The following is a 16,553-nucleotide window of genomic DNA, read 5'->3' on the forward strand; positions in this document are numbered from 1 at the left end:
GGGAATTTAAAGCAGCTTTTGGCGCAATCTGAAACTAGGTGGATCGTAGAACTTGGCACTATGTCCCCTGTGGGACTCAATGAGAAATTGAGCTTTGCCCCATTTTTATAGTCTTCTGCCTTTTAATTAATTTTTTGTTGTGTCTTATTAATGTGTTTTTATGTTTTTTCTTTCATTATCTTTACTCTAGTATTAAACATGGCAACGCTATTTGCAAATAAACGCTCCGGTACAAGGCACTTGTTATTCTACATTGATGGGGCCTCTTAGCCTCTTGATACCCTCAAGTGGAACATTAATCATAGTCCTCTGCAACCTGGAACTAATTGGTGATCTGTGGAAGGAGAATATGTGGGAGAACAATTTATTTAATCTTTTTGTTATTATATATTACAATGTTATTTGGCTCATTCCCCTGTTCTCTCTCCATTAACATATGCTATAATGTAATAATATGATATAATATACCAATTGGCGGTTTTAATGTCTGGTTTTGGTATGGTGTTGGTACCTCTTTTTACTTTAATCTTCTTATTGTTTGTCGCTGGGGTCTGTTGCGACATACGCGAGTCAAACTGGTTAAGTATTAGTACTGGTTTCTTTATATAACAGAATCCCGACTCTGACAAGATGGCGAAGCGCATGCGCACTGCGCTCGGGACCCTCCATTTTGTTGAAGGCCTCTTAGTTACCGGCGATGCGGATATGACGTCATGGAGGATTTCCTCTCCGCACGCCGATAATGAGTGCCGGAAACAGATGCACCTGGGACCCGGGGGCGGCGGTGCCATGCGCGATGTGGTATTGGTTGCACAGGTTTTTTGTATGCCTTATAAACCGGGATTATTTGGAGACATGACACGCACAATTTTCCTCTTGATAAAGCGGTATGCGAAACGCGCATCGGGACGTTTGGAGACTGAGGACAGGTGGACTATATGGGTATGTGTTGGTGGCTGCATTAACTCCTTATGTATCTGCACTTTATATAAATGGTTATTTTCTATGCATGCCACTATGTGTTTGATCTGTGTCTTTATGTATTAACATAATCCCATAGCCTGGTTACCTTCTACCTCAATTTCTCCTTTGTGCATCTTACTTGGGTAAAAATAATCCTTCCTCTTACTGTACTTTGTTATAAATCTTGTAATTTTGTACTTGAATAAAATTTGTTACCTTTTTACTCTTTTTTCTCTGAGTGGTGTGTTATGATACTATGTATCTATTGGGTTAGTGTAAGGTTCCACACCCCTTTCTATGCTGTTTTGGGGATTTTCTCTCATGGTGGAGAATGAGAGATGATGATGAGAAATGATTATTAGCACTGATATGTTTGTGGACATATTTGTTTATTTAATTTCAAAGGCTGTAACTGCTGGAACAGACCCTGCCTCATGCATGGCCCTTGCCTGACTGCTGCGCCAATATAAAATTTCAAGTGTGGGTCAGTTTGTGACACTTTTCCTGGGGTCTGCTCATAATCTTTGGACTCAAAGTTGGGTCTCCTTCATGTGTGTTGCCTGTAGCAGTAGGGCTCCCAGACTGGCATGCCTGCACTTAGTTTCAGTAAACTACCTGTGTTACTATCTCTACATTTTTATAACATTTATGGTCTACCAAGCTGATATTTGTGCCACCTGAGCGTGCCTGTGCAAAAAAGCAGTGTGAGCTGTTGCATAAGGTATCAGGGCTCCCAGCACAGCAGGCATACACTGGACCAAAACCCACCTCATTTTAATTTAAACTTCAATTCAAAGCTGTAAATGCTGACCCAGACCGCAATGTCTCATTATGGCCCATGGATGGCTGCTGCTGTGCCATTATCAAATTTGTACTGTGGGTCAATTTATACCATTTTTCCAGGTGTCTGCCTCTAATTTGGGCATTTTGGGCAACTTCACCCCCATCCCCTGAAGGTGTTTTCTATGCGTTTTGATTTGTCCATCATTGAATTCAATGAAGTTTGGTTACATTTGACGAACATTATTGCATTTGAAAAATCCGAACCGAACCTTGAAAGGTTTGCTCATCTCTATTAGCAAGATTTTTTCTTGATAAAAGTGTGTCCAAGAAATCCAGTAAGTGCTAAGTAATTTCACATTTTCATTTAATTAAACGACTGTTATATGTTTTTCTACAATTTGTCAATAACATATATAGTTTCTTCCCATCTGAGTAATTTTTCATGGTCACCAAAATACGATTTTCCAGTAATTCATTTTTCACTCTCTATATATAATAATGGCTTCTCACTGTGTGGTATTTTTGATGTTTAAAAGGTTGTCCAATACTTGGACACCCCCTTCTCATTCCTCATGATTGGTCCTGTTAAAAAATAAAAACAACTACAGAACAGACCAAAGGTTTGGACACATCTTCTCATTTAAAGATTTTTCTGTATTTTCATGACTATGAAAATTGTACATTCACACTGAAGGCATCAAAACTATGAATTAACACATGTGGAATTATATACTTAACAAAAAAGTGTGAAACAACTGAAATTCTGTCTTATATTCTAGGTTCTTCAAAGTAGCCACCTTGTGCTTTGCACACTCTTGGCATTCTCTTGATGAGTTTCAAGAGGTAGTCACCGGGAATGGTCTTCCTTAATCTTGAAGGAGTTGCCAGAGATGCTTAGCACTTGTTGGCCCTTTTGCCTTCTCTCTGCGGTCCAGCAAACCCCAAACCATCTCAATTGGGTTCAGGTCTTGTGACTGTGTAGGCCAGGTCATCTGGCGTTCCAACCCATCACTCTCCTTCTTGGTCAAATAGCCCTTACACAGCCTGGAGGTGTGTTTGGGGTCATTGTCCTGTTGAAAAATAAATGATGGTCCAACTAAACGCAAACCGGATGGAATAGCATGCTGCTGCAAGATGCTGTGGTAGCCATGCTGGTTCAGTATGCCTTCAATTTTGAATAAATCCCCAACAGTATCAGCAGCAAAGCACCCCCACACCATCACACCTCCTCCATGCTTCACGGTGAGAACCAGGCATGTAGAGTTCATCCGTTCATCTTTTCTGCGTCGCACAAAGACACGGTGATTGGAACCAAAGATCTCAAATTTGGACTCATCAGACCAAAGCACAGATTTCCACTGGTCTAATGTCCATTCCTTGTGTTCTTTAGCCCAAACAAGTCTCTTCTGCTTGTTGCCTGTCCTTAGCAGTGGATTCCTAGCAGCTATTTTACCATGAAGGCCTGCTGCACAAAGTCTCCTCTAAACAGTTGTTGTACAAGTGCTAAGCATCTCTGGGAACTCCTTCAAGATTGTTGGAAGACCATTCCCAGTGACTACCTCTTGAAGCTCATCAAGAGAATGCCAAGAGTGTGCAAAGCAGTCATCAAAGCAAAAGGTGGCTACTTTGAAGAACCTAGAATATAAGACATAATTTCAGTTGTTTCACACTTTTTTGTTAAGCATATAATTCCACATGTGTTAATTCATAGTTTTGATGCCTTCAATGTGAATGTACAATTTTCATAGTCATGAAAATACAGAAAAATCTTTAAATGAGAAGGTGTGTCCAAACTTTTGGTCTGTTTTATGTATACAAACTCCCATGCTAGTGCTGTTCTAGCAGTGTCGGCACTTGTGTTCCTAGGGCTCATGTGAGGTTGTTATGTAATGTGATCCCTGCACCCATTCAGCGCTGGCATCACTGTCCCCACTTTCGGACAAATTGAACAATAAGAGGAAATCAGAGTACAGCCTGGCTTACTGTTAATGTTCAATACATCCGAAGGCAGGAACAGTGAAGCTGTGGCTGATTGGGCGCAATGTAACAACCTCACATGAGCACTGTGAACGTGAGTGCCAATAATGCTGGAATGGTGCTGGCCTAACATGAGGAATGACAAAGGGTTGCCATAGTAATAGACAGCCTCTTTAAGAAAATACAATTTTCAGTTAAAACATTCCCAACATTCTGAACATGAAAAAGGGTTCTGCCCTGTGTAACTTATCTGGTGATTAATTATTAAGAGTTCATTTACATGTAAAACATTTCCCACATTAAGAATATAAAAAGCCTTCTCCTCTGTGTGAATTTTTTGGTGACCAAGAACTGATTTCTTCACTAACATTTTCCTACATTATGAACATTAAAAAAGCTTCTCTCCTTTGTGGGTTCTCTGATGGTGTATGACAAGACTCCATTTATGGTTAAAATACTTTCCACATTCTGAACAGGAAAAAGGCTTCTTCTCTGTGTGGGTTCTCTGGTGGCCCTCAAGATGCTTTTTTTGTTTAAAACATTTCCCACAGTCTGAACAGGAAAAGGGCTTCTCTCCTGTGTGGGTTCTCTGGTGCGTAACCAAATCTGATTTACGATTAAAACATTTCCCACATTCTGAACAGGAAAAAGGTTTCTCTCCTGTGTGGGTTCTCTGATGGCAATCAAGATGCTCTTTTCGGTTAAAACATTTCCCACATTTTGAACAGGAAAAGGGCTTCTCTCCTGTGTGGGTTCTCTGGTGGCCATCAAGATGCCCTTTCCGATTAAAACATTTCCCACATTCTGAACAGGAAAAGGGTTTCTCCCCTGTATGAGTTTTCTGGTGCTTAGCAAGATATGATTTATGGCTAAAACATTTTTCGCATTCTGAACAGGAAAAAGGCTTCTCCCCTGTATGGGTTCTCTGGTGCTTAACTGAATCTGATTTACAGTTAAAACATTTCCCACATTCTGAACAGGAAAAAGGTTTCTCCCCTGTGTGGGTTCTCTGGTGGCCCTCAAGATGATCTTTTCGCTTGAAACATTTCCCACATTCTGAACATGAAAAGGGCTTCTCTCCTGTGTGGGTTCTCTGGTGGCCATCGAGATGCTCTTTTCGATTAAAACATTTCCCACATTCTGAACAGGAAAATGGCTTCTCTCCTGTGTGTGTTCTCTGGTGGACATCAAGATGCTTTTTTTGGTTAAAACATTTCCCACATTCTGAACAGGAAAAGGGCTTCTCTCCTGTATGGGTTCTCTGGTGGCCATCAAGATGCCCTTTCCGATTAAAACATTTCCCACATTCTGAACATGAAAAAGGCTTCTCTCCTGTGTGGGTTCTTTGGTGCTTAACCAAATCTGATTTCTGGTTAAAAAATTTCCCACATTCTGAACAGGAAAAAGGCATCTCCTCCCCTGTGTGACTCCTCTGGTGCTTAACCAATTCTGATTTCCGGTTAAAACATTTCCCACAGTCTGAACAGGAAAAAGGCTTATCCCCTGTGTGGGTTCTCTGGTGGCCATCAAGACAATCTTTCCGGTTAAAACATTTCCCACATTCTGAACAGGAAAATGGCTTCTCCCCTGTATGGGTTCTCTGGTGCTTAGTCAAATGTGATTTCTGGTTAAAACATTTCCCACATTCTGAACAGGAAAAAGGCTTCTCCCCTGTGTGGGTTCTCTGGTGTGTAACAAAATCTGATTTATGGTGAAAACATTTCCCACATACTGAACATGAAAATGGCTTCTCCCCTGTGTGACTTCTCTGGTGGACAACAAGATTTGATTTCCATAAAAAACATTTCCCACATTCTGAACACGAAAATGGCTTCTCCCCTGTGTGAACTCTTTGGTGCCTAAGAAGACGTGATTTCTTCACAAAACATTTCCCACATTCTGGACATGAAAAAGGCTTCTCCCTTGTGTGAGCTCTCTGGTGGCAATTAAAATGCGCTTTCATGTTAGAACATTTGCCACATTCTAAACATGAAAATTGTTTCTTCCCTGTGTGAGTTCTCTGGTGCTTAACAAGATTTAATTTATGGTTAAAACATCTCCCACACTTGAAACAAGAAAATCTGTTCTCCGCTGTATGAATTTTGTTATGTTTAAGAAAAGACTTTTCAAGGGGAAAACAATTTCCACATTCTGAACGTGAAAATGGCCTCTTTGCTTTAGGAGCAGTTTGTTTTTTAATGCTTAATTTGTGACTTTGATTTTCCTTAGTAGTCAGTAATGAATCAGAAGACAGGACTTGTTCCATAGGATCAGATGATGGTATATCTGGAGTAATGGAATTCACTTCAGTTGTGTCCTGTGGGATCTCAAGATCATCCGATTTAGAAATTGAAGATGTCAGCTCTGATCTCTTGGTACAGTCATCTGCCAACAATAAAACCAATTATTTTTTAATAAAATATTCTTGAAATTTATATTTTTGAACATCTCTACTTAAAATGTCTGTAGAAATCTCAAGTTATGTAGCAAAATTGTTATTCACTAACACAATGACATTTCACAGTCTAGTAGAAAACCTCATAGAATGAACCAGTAGAGCATGGTGTTCAACCATTTGTTCATTCTGCCTTTACTCATCTTACAAAAACCAAGTCTTCACTCAAGTTCATCATCAGTCAATGGAAAAACAAAGGTGTCCACATTATTGGTAGCTCAAATGCTTTTGGAGAGTAACATGGCTTCCATAAACCAATCCAGCAATATTTGCCTTCCCAAAGTCAAATCTCACCCCTCACTTCTGAGCCTTGCAGTGTGCCCAAACCACATCTAGCATACATGTATTTGGCATTACTATAGTGACAAAAACCTACTTAATTTACGGTGTGTGTGTCTCCTGGAGCACAATCTGGGCACTATGTGTTGGGTAATAAAATGGCAACTGTTCAATTTTCATTCTCCAACATCAAGTGTGTGCTAATTTCAGGAAAGTGTCTGGAGTCAAAATAGTCACTACTCTTATAAACTAATTCACTAAGTGTTATAATTACCAAAATTGAGTTACTTTATGGAGATATCTACTCTGGTTTTGTGCCATTTTGTCATTAGGGCTTTTGCAAATGGTGTGTCCCATCTTCTCTGGGATCTACTCCTGCGATGTCTGATTCTGACCCCAGGTGCAGTCTTATTTATTCTACAAGTAGCGCTGGTAATGGAGATGTTGGAACCAGAAGCTCTGGGTGGTGCAGGCTCTGTCTAGCCACTAAGATTAGGGTGCCTGGGACCAGTAGTACCATCCAGTCTGGCTGTATCGGGGTGTGTGTTGTCCAGCTGAAGTAATCTGCTCCCTGCTTCAGTCAATTGGAAAGCACCACATCCTATTAACCCTCTAAGATATAACTGTAGAAAAAGCTCTATTCAACAGCAGGAGACTGCAAGAGGGGTTCCGCCTATTTTTCCCCTCAGTTCACAGTCTCAGAGCTTGTGCAAGATGAGTTTTTACATCTATTCACCTTGTGTTGGTGTTGTGTGGAGGCCATTGTTGCTGTGGTTTAGTGCCTGTGGGGTCGCGAGGTCTGGAGGCATGAAGATTCAGTGTACTGGTGCGCTGTCGCTATGATGGTGGATAGCACACAACGCTGCACCTTTTAGGCTAGAAACCCACTGAGAGGTTCACCGTGACGTGGCATTGCACTTCATACAGTCTGATCAGAATGTTAAATTAAGAGCTTCATGTTCAGTGTGTAAATTTTTGCCTAGAGGCATTAGCTAAATTAGATCATATGAATTTTGGGATGTGCGGTCCTCAGTGTCTCTGGGATGCAGTTACTGACAGCTCAGCCATCCTATCTGGTACAGGGGCATGCTGAGCTGTCAGTGTGTTGATTGACAGCCTGACTATACAATCTGAGACCTGGATGTGTCGACTGTCTCCAAGTGTTTCTTTATCACAGGACATTGCCATGCTACTTAACTGAGCCGTTTCTCCCAGACCTCTGCCAGACATACATTCAGCTATTGAGGTTTGTGTTCCCTGTGCCTTGAGTTCTGTATGGTTGATCTTTTGTTGCCTGACCTTGGACTTCGTTCTGACCATTCATCTGTTTAACCTCTTCTGCTCTGATCTGTTATGTTCCTGGTATTCTGACCTCAGAACACTAGCTGACAATGCTTTGGTCTCTTTCTTCTATTTATGACGCACCCTCCTGGCTTCTGACCTGGGACTTTTTGACTATTCTGACTGAGAAGTCACTGGCATCACATATAGCTACTACAGCTCCAAGCATATTGCTGGAAGCTACCAGATACAGCCTTGTTTTCTAGTTCAGTTCTCTGTGCTCAGCTCCTGGCTTGTGTATTTGTTTATTGTTTAGAAAAAAAAAATATAAAATATAAATAAATAAATAAATAACAGAGGTAAATTCGAGGACACAGTAAGAAATCAGGCAACGAATGAAACATAGAAAACGGCCATGAAATAAGCTGACACATCTGCATGGCACGAAGGACGAGCATTTAACGAAGAACGCTTTGAAATCACATAAGTGCTCAAAATAAAGAGTATCTAAATCCCACTGAAATGGGAGACTAAAAACTCCCTATAAATAAAATATTGGTTGCCATTGCTTCAGTGTATTCTTCATGCCAGGGAGAAGGGAAGTCTTATTGCTCAGCATTGTTGGAGGACCAATCTTACACTTGTATCATATCACAGACTGGCCATTTGAGTCAGTAAGGTACAAGGGTTGCCATCAACCAGGTAAAGAGAACAGACAAAAAGCAGCAGCATTGATGGTGATCCGGCAGAGAGCAGGTGCCTGCCGGAGGGTTTCTTTTTGATATGTGCTATCTCTGTTGGCTTGGGTTTGTGCTGTGGATCTTCAGCTCTAGCACTCTGTAGACAGACGTTCACAGGACGGTGGAGGTAATCTTCTTTATACCTTTCTTACTGTGTCCTCGAATTTACCTCTGTTATTTTTTTTTCTATTCAGTTGTTATGCCTTGCGTTGGTTTCACAATGTCATCCTGTACGGTCTGAGACGCCCACAGGAGTGGCGGTGTGTCCTCAGAAAGTGCAGCTATGTCACTGCGTCTGAATGTAACACGATCCAACACTTACCGGAGAACATGAGCCTGTTCTCTAAATGGCAAATCATGGCAGTCACTGGTATTGATTGGCCCGCACGCTATGACTTGGCACAAATGACTACAGCAGCAGGACTTGATAAATTTGTTTATTGTTGTGATACCGACCAGTTAACCTCTTTCTGATCTCGGACGGGATAGTACGTCCGAGGTCAGATACCACGCTTTGATGCAGGGCTCCAGGGGTGAGCCGGCATCAAAGCCAGGACATGTCAGCTGTTTTGAACAGCTGACATGTGCCCGCAATAGCGGCGGGTGAAATCGCGATTCACCCGCCACTATTAACTAGTCAAACGCAGACAGCGGCATTTAACTATCGCTTCCGGCCGCGCGGCCGGAAATGCAAGGATTGCCGACCCCCATCACATGATCGGGGGTCAGCGATGCTTCTGCATTGTAACCATAGAGGTCCTTGAGACCTCTATGGTTACTGATCCCCGGTAGCTGTGAGCGCCACCCTGTGGTTAGCGCTCATAGCACACCTGCATTTCTGCTGATGATCGCTGCTATGTAGTAGAGCCGATCCAGTTGTGCCAGCTTCTAGCCTCCCATGGAGGCTATTGAAGCATGGCAAAAGTTTAAAAAAAAAGTAAAAAAAAATGTGAAAAAAAAATATAAAAAGTTTAAAATACCCCCCTTTCGCCCCATTCAAAATAAAACAATAATAATTAAAAAAAATCAAACTTCACATATTTGGTATCGCCGCATTCAAAATCGCCCGATCTATCACTAAAAAAAGGATTAACCTGATCGCTAAACAGCGTAGTGAGAAAAAAATTCGAAACGCCAGAATTACGTTTTTTTTTGGTCGCCGCGACATTGCATTAAAATGTAATAACGGGCGATCAAAAGAATGTATCTGCACAATAGTGGTATCAATAAAAACATCAGCTCGGCACGCAAAAAATAAGCCCTCACCTGACCCCAGATCACGAAAAATGGAGACGCTACGGGAATCGGAAAATGGCGCAATTTATTTTTTTTTTTTTAGCAAAGTTTGGAATTTTTTTCACCACTTAGATAATGGCAGGCGCGGTACTGAATAAGGTGCGCGCTTCTGACTGGGGAGCACACAGAGAGAGCAACATTAAATGATGTCAGTGCTCAGTTCCCCCCTAGCATCACTCCCCTTGGTGATGCACTAATTAGGAGGCCCCCAGCCGGCCAGTGGTCACTAGAGGGGAGGGGTTCTACGGCCACTCCTACAGGGGTTAAATCCAGGTGTCCAGCCGGGTACTTCCTCTTTTCCTCCCGGCGGACACCTGGAAGCTGTTGTGTCCCTGCAGTGATGTTGGATCCCCTTGTTGAGGCCCTGCTGCAGAGAGCGGCGCAGGAAGGTGAGCACTGGCTTCAGGCCCTTTTTACTGGCATCAGGGCTCACCTCCCTGGGCCCTCTCCCTACCCCCTGCTCACACCCCCCTTATCCGGTCCGGATAATCTGTCCTCCCTCACCCCTGCGTCCCCGGGTCCCTTTAGGCCTAGCTCACCTCCACTGATTTCCAGCACGCCAGCTCCCTGTGGTCCGGAGGTTGGAGCGGTCCAGATCTGCGTGCAGAGGCCCCTCTCTGCGACATTACAGGTACGAGGGCTCTCTGCTGCAGGCGGTCAGGTGGCCTCCCGAAGGCAGCGGGGGAGGGCCGGGCGCCGCACCCGCCGGAGTACAGTCGGCGTCTCCTCATGTGAGGCTGCGACAGGCCGCGCTGGACCACGCGCGGCGTCGCATCTTTCAGTGGCCCCCTCGCTAGTTCCCGAGGGGGCAAAAGGCAGCGCTGGGCAGAATGCGCCGGGTCCTCTGTCCCTAGCTAGCGAAGCACCGGCAAGCGCCGCCGAATTGTTTATATACTAAGGCATGATATATAGTTCGTACAAGTCGCATGGCAGTTTAGCCTGGCGGCGGTATGACGAGGAGTTCTGCAGGCGTCTGGCCCTACAGCCCAATCTACAGTAGGCTGGGGAGTTAAAGCAACAGACGTGTGGTTGCGACTGATGCTGTCCCAGAAGCAGCCCCCCTTTTCAGCCACGACCACTAATTACTCAGCAGAGAAAGTATAAACTCTGCTCCGATCTACTAGAAAAATTCAAATCTATCTCACACAAATTCGGTGTACCATTGTCACCTGAGAAAACGGAGGGACCATGTAATGTATTGCCTTTCTTGGGCATCGAAATAGATACCAATTCGATGGTTTTCCGCTTACCGAAGGATAAAATACTAAAAACCCAGCAAATGTTGAAAGGCTTTCGCGAAGTAAACAAGGTAAGCCTCCAGCAAATGCAGGCATTATTGGGCCTACTGACATTCGCCTACCGCGTAATGCCGGTCGGCAGAGCATTCTCGCACAGAATATCTATGGCAACAAAAGGCGCTTCTCAGCCCGGTCATAGAATTAGGCTCACTCGTTCGCTAAAGGCAGATTGGCTAGTATGGCAGACGTTCCTGCTATCGTGCAATCACACGTGCTTCATGGCTAGAGAGATCGCAAGCAAGGAATTAGGGCTGACAATAGAGTGGAACAAAAAAGAGGGTTTTGCAGCAATTTATAAAAACCAATGGTGCAAATCTGATTGGCCGGAGCAATGGACGACAGCAAAGTGGAGGCGGTACCCGGCCCTATGGGAATTGTTTGCGGTAGTAGCAGCGATGGAGATATGGGCCGATCAGTTGAGAAACATGAACATTCGTTTCCAAACAAAAAATGGGAAAACAGCAAGGCGTCTAAATCACATGTCTTCCTCATCCTTGCCCATACTAGCTCTCTTGCGCCGGCTACCGCTGATATGCCTAGAAAACAATATTTGGTGTAGAGCCACCGTGGTGGCAGAAGTAGATAATATCATTAACTCACTGTTATTTTCCAATTGGCAGGCTTTCAGAATCCAGCAGCCCAACGCGCAACCCCGGGGCATTCTGTGTCCACTGTCCCTGTGGGACACAGTGGCCAATCATTGATGCCCTTAATCTGGGCCTCTGTTTCGCCAGCTACCTGGCAGGTTTATGGTAAGGTTTGGGAGGAGTGGTGCTCAATAATTCAGGGTAGGCCAGTTGATAAATGCGACCGAGCACAAGCGCGGACGACTGATTTTCTACTACGGATGAGGGAAGGCGGGGCGTCGGGCACCTCAGCACAATGGAAATTATCGGGGCTAGCATTTTTCTTTCAACTATTGGGATGGGTAAATGTAACCAAGTCCTTCTTCATAAAACAAGCCATTAAAGGTTGGAAAAGGCTTCAGCCAAGACAAGAATGTCGCTGCCCCATTTCACTGAGACTATTGCATGACCTGATTTCGATATCCCTGTCAGTCTGCTCATCGCAATATGACGCGGCCCTCATATCGGCAGCTTTTGCTTCTTGCGGAGCACTGCGCATTAGTGAATTACTACCGCGGTCAAAAAACGCGTCTGAAGCCTCCATGATATTTGGAGATATCTGCATTGCGGCGAGAGAGACTACACGTTTTTGTCTCCCAGGCACGGTTCCTATAGCAGGATTGACTTTGTGCTGGTGAATGACGTGGCTCTCCCTCACTGTATTTCAGCAGATATTGGAGGCATTACTTGGTCGGACCATGCTCCGGTGTCCCTCACCCTGAAGGACCCCCTGGCCATTAGACCCCCCGGGCATTGGCGTCTTAACGCCCATTTCCTTGCTGACCAAACCAACTCCCAATGCATAGAGGCGGCTCTGGGTGAATTTTTCGCCTACAATGATACTCCTGACATAGCGGATGACACCCTTTGGTTTGCGCACAAGGCGGTAATTAGGGGCCACTTCATTAAACTGGCAGCCAGGGCCAAGAGGAAGTACAATGCGGTCCTTCACTCGGCTCTGGAGGACTTATCTCGTCTGGAGTCTGCTCATAAATTATCTCCTACTCCAGCCCTTCTTTCTGACCTTTCTAGGGCCCGTATACATGTCCGTAACCTTCTGCTCCACAGGGCTGAGAGGAACCTGAGGAAATCTAGAGCGAAGTTCTACGCAATGGGGGACCGAGCGGGCGCTCTCCTGGCCAGACGTGTAAGGAAGAGAGAGGCTCAGTCTAAGATCCCATTCTTGCTTAGGCCTGACGGCTCCCAGGTGAGGAACCCGATTCAGATTGCTGAGGAGTTTGCCTCCTATTACTCCTCGCTCTACGACCTCGGGTCTGGCCTAGGGATTCCCCAGCCTTCGCGGGAGTCAATTTTGGCGTTCTTGGATGGGGCTAATCTCCCCTCGGTTACCCAGGAGCAGCTCGCATTCCTAAACTCCCCCATTGTTGAGTCTGAACTCTCACAAATTATTAGAGATGCTAATAAAGGTTCCTCTCCTGGGCCAGATGGTTTTTCCTTGCTCTACTACGCACAGTTCTTTTCTGTTCTCTCCCCTTTCCTCCTGCGGCTTTTTAATAGTTGGATGTCGGCAGGTAGTATTAGGGCTGAGGGTTTGGAGGCTTCCATTGCGACTCTCCCCAAGCAAGGGAAACCCCCAACATCTCCGGGGAATTTCCGCCCGATAGCACTGCTAAACTGTGATGTGAAGATCTATGCCAAGATCTGGGCCAACAGACTATTTGTAGTTCTCCCTAGCCTTGTTCACCCAGATCAAGTTGGGTTCGTCCCGGGTAGGCAGACCAGGGATGGCACCAGACGCCTGATAGACCTTTTGGATGTGGTGGAGGAGGGGGGCATTCCCAGTGTATTTCTGTCACTCGACGCTGAAAAAGCGTTCGACAGGGTACACTGGGACTATATTGAACTCACTCTGGGGAAATTTGGGCTTACTGGACAGATTGCTAGTGCTGTTATGGCATTGTACTCCAACCCCTGTGCGTCGGTTCGCTCGGCGGGTTTTAGCTCTCGGACGTTCCCTATTCGTAATGGTACGCGTCAGGGCTGCCCCCTCTCACCGATTATCTTCGCTCTGGTTATGGAGCCCCTGGCTGCGAGAGTTAGACAGTCGACGGATATAAAGGGAATTGTGGTGGGGGGGTCGGAACATAAAATCGGTCTTTATGCCGACGATGTAGTATTAACTTGCACTTCACCCCTAACCTCGTTGAACGCCATCACCTCCATTCTAACTGAATTTTCAGCGGTTTCGTATTATAAGCTTAATTTGACAAAATCCACAATTTTCCCTCTGTTTCTTCCAACTTCCCTTCAGGTCCAAATCCAATCGAAATATGCGTTCATCTGGGCCCCCCTGGGATTCACATACTTGGGCATCAAGGTAACTAGGTTAGACAACATAGTCCGTGCAAACTGTGAGGAAGCTCTTACAGAGGTCAGAAGAGGTATGGATCAGTTATCGAATACGACTCTATCATGGATGGCTCGTATACAAATTGCGAAAATGTTATTTTTACCTAAAATTATGTACCTCTTCCGTTGCCTTCCCCTTTTTGTTCCCTCGAAATTTATCTCTGCTTTCCAATCGCTGATTGATAGGTTCATCTGGAACAAGAAACCTCATAGGGTCAAGCGTCGGATTATGTGTTTACCGTACTCAATGGGGGGTCTGGGTGTCCCGGCGGTTCAATCTTATTATAAAGCGGCGATCCTTGAGCCTCTTAAAATATGGTGGGAGGGGGACTCACGTCTGCCCTGGTTTCTTATCGAATCTCACTTTGCCCCCCAAAACTCGTTAAAATTGCTCTTAGAACTCCAATTTCTCCGGGTTCCCCTTGTGGGCAGGTGTCTCCGCTCTGTCAGGACGGCTACAAAACTGTGGGCGCTACTTATTCCCTCTCTACTGGGGTTCATGCATGATTATGTCTCTCTACGGGCTCTGGAGTATGCCATCGGGCACATCTCTCTCTCCTCCTGGAGGAGGCGCGGGGTGCTTCGGGTGGCGGACCTATTCGGCTCAGATGGCCTTCTGTCATTTGAGGTGCTTTCGGGGAGGTTCTCCCTGACCGCCTCTGACTTTTTCCAATATTTCCAACTCCGTAGTTTCCTCAGGACTCGTTGCTCATTCGGGGCCCCCCCGCCTTTGACAGAGGACTTGGTCCATAGATTTTTTAGGCCTTCCACTATATTGTCCCATGGCATCTCCATTATTTACAAAGCCCTCCTATCCTGTGGCGTTGCTGACAAATTTCAATTCATGACTTCCTGGGAGTCCTCGTTGGGTTTTGAGGCTTCCTTGGAGGACTGGCAGTTTGCAATGATACATCCCGCTAAATTCTCTTCATGCATTGGCCACTTGGAACAGGTGAAAAAGATACAACTACACTGGTATATTACTCCGTCCCGTCTGGCGAGGTTCTCTCCATCTTCCTCCCCCCTCTGTTGGAAGGGTTGTGGCGCTGTGGGGTCGGCTTCCCATGTCTGGTGGTCATGTCCGCGGGTTCGGGCTTTTTGGCGTGAGGTGGAGGCACTGATTACTGAGCTGACGTGTCTCCCCCTTCTGCTGAGTGGGCAGCTTGCGGTTCTGGGTATTTCCCTCATTGACCTCCCCCCCTCTCTCCGGCCCGTAATCTCTAATGTCCTTGTGGCCGCCAGACAATGTATTGCAAAATACTGGAAGTCCCCGGCCCTCCCCTCCAGGGCTGAGCTGGTTGCGAAAGTTGATTTACACTTCTGTTATGAGGTGATTATGGCGCAGGATCTATCGCGGAAGTCTAGGGTTCTTTCGTGGTGGGATCCATGGATCTCCTCCACACACATATCTCAGTCTGCACTTGCCCTCATCTAACATCTAAAATTTAAAATTTTTAAATTTAAAGTTTAAAGTTTTATGCAAAGACCTTGCGTCTGCTATTGTCTTTCGTCATGACTGACTCTGTGATTGTGGATTTTATATGTTTTGCTTTGACTACATTATGGTCCTATTGTATTATGTACTGGGGTTTTTGTTGCCCTCCTTTCCATGTTCTCTCCCCCTTCCTTACTTTCTTTCCCCCTCCTGATGTTTTTTTGAAATGTTGTTTGATATGCAATCTTTCAATAAAAATTTATTGGTTAAAAAAAAAAAAAAAAAAACGCGTCTGAAGGAGGCCTAATTAACGAGGACATAGTAATATGCAGCGACGCCCTGCGCATCAGGGTTAGAAAATCCAAATGCGATCCCACCGGTAGGGGCACATGGGTCCTGGTTAACTCTACAGATGGTCCAGTGTGCCCGCTAAAAATTGTTAAAAGATACGCCGTAATAAGACACACAAGTAGATTTTTCTTCACTCATACAGACGGGTCCCCTCTGACCAAGTACCAATTTCAGGCAATGTTCAAGTTATGCTTGGAAAAAAACGGCGCAAATCCAAAGGAGTACGGAACACATTCGTTCCGGATAGGTGAGGCCACAGAAGCAGCTAGGGCAGGAGTGTCAGAGGCCGAGGTACAGAAAATGGGTCGTTGGAAGTCCGCATGCTTCGCCAGATACATAAGACCTGACTTGCTTAATTAACATATGTTGTCTCTTACAGGGGTTGAAGCTTGGGTTGTAGGACATTCCTACGTATACTGGGCCGAAAAGAGGGCCAAACTGCGGCCAGGAGGAACAAATCCTTGTCTCCCAGGCATAAAAGTTAACTGGAGGGGTATCAGAGGCCTCCAGTGGAAACAGGTGTTCAAGGAGATGGTTGGCATAGCAAGGAGGGTTGAACGCCCGGTGATAATGGTGTTACACGCGGGTGGCAATGACCAAGGCAAACAAAAGGTGGCCGAATTGTACAACTGGATGACAACGGATATGGAACGGTTCAGCTGTCTATTCAGGAACATAATACTGGTGTGGTCGGATTTA

The 16,553-nt window shown here is 45.1% G+C and overlaps 1 protein-coding gene across 3 annotated transcripts in view; it reads right to left on the reverse strand.

Moving 5' to 3' along the window:
* Positions 1-2,620: 2,620 nt before the first annotated feature.
* LOC143766578 (uncharacterized) overlaps positions 2,621-16,553 on the reverse strand; it is a 47,414-nt gene continuing 33,481 nt past the window's right edge. For all 3 annotated transcript variants that reach the window (XM_077254352.1, XM_077254353.1, XM_077254355.1), the window contains one exon: positions 2,621-6,108. In XM_077254352.1, the coding sequence (XP_077110467.1) occupies positions 4,112-6,108 (1,997 nt within the window). In that variant the 3' untranslated portion in view covers positions 2,621-4,111. The remainder of the gene's footprint in view (positions 6,109-16,553) is intronic.

Source organism: Ranitomeya variabilis, chromosome 4 (assembly GCF_051348905.1).
Source record: "Ranitomeya variabilis isolate aRanVar5 chromosome 4, aRanVar5.hap1, whole genome shotgun sequence".
In the NCBI taxonomy this organism is placed as follows: domain Eukaryota; kingdom Metazoa; phylum Chordata; class Amphibia; order Anura; family Dendrobatidae; genus Ranitomeya; species Ranitomeya variabilis.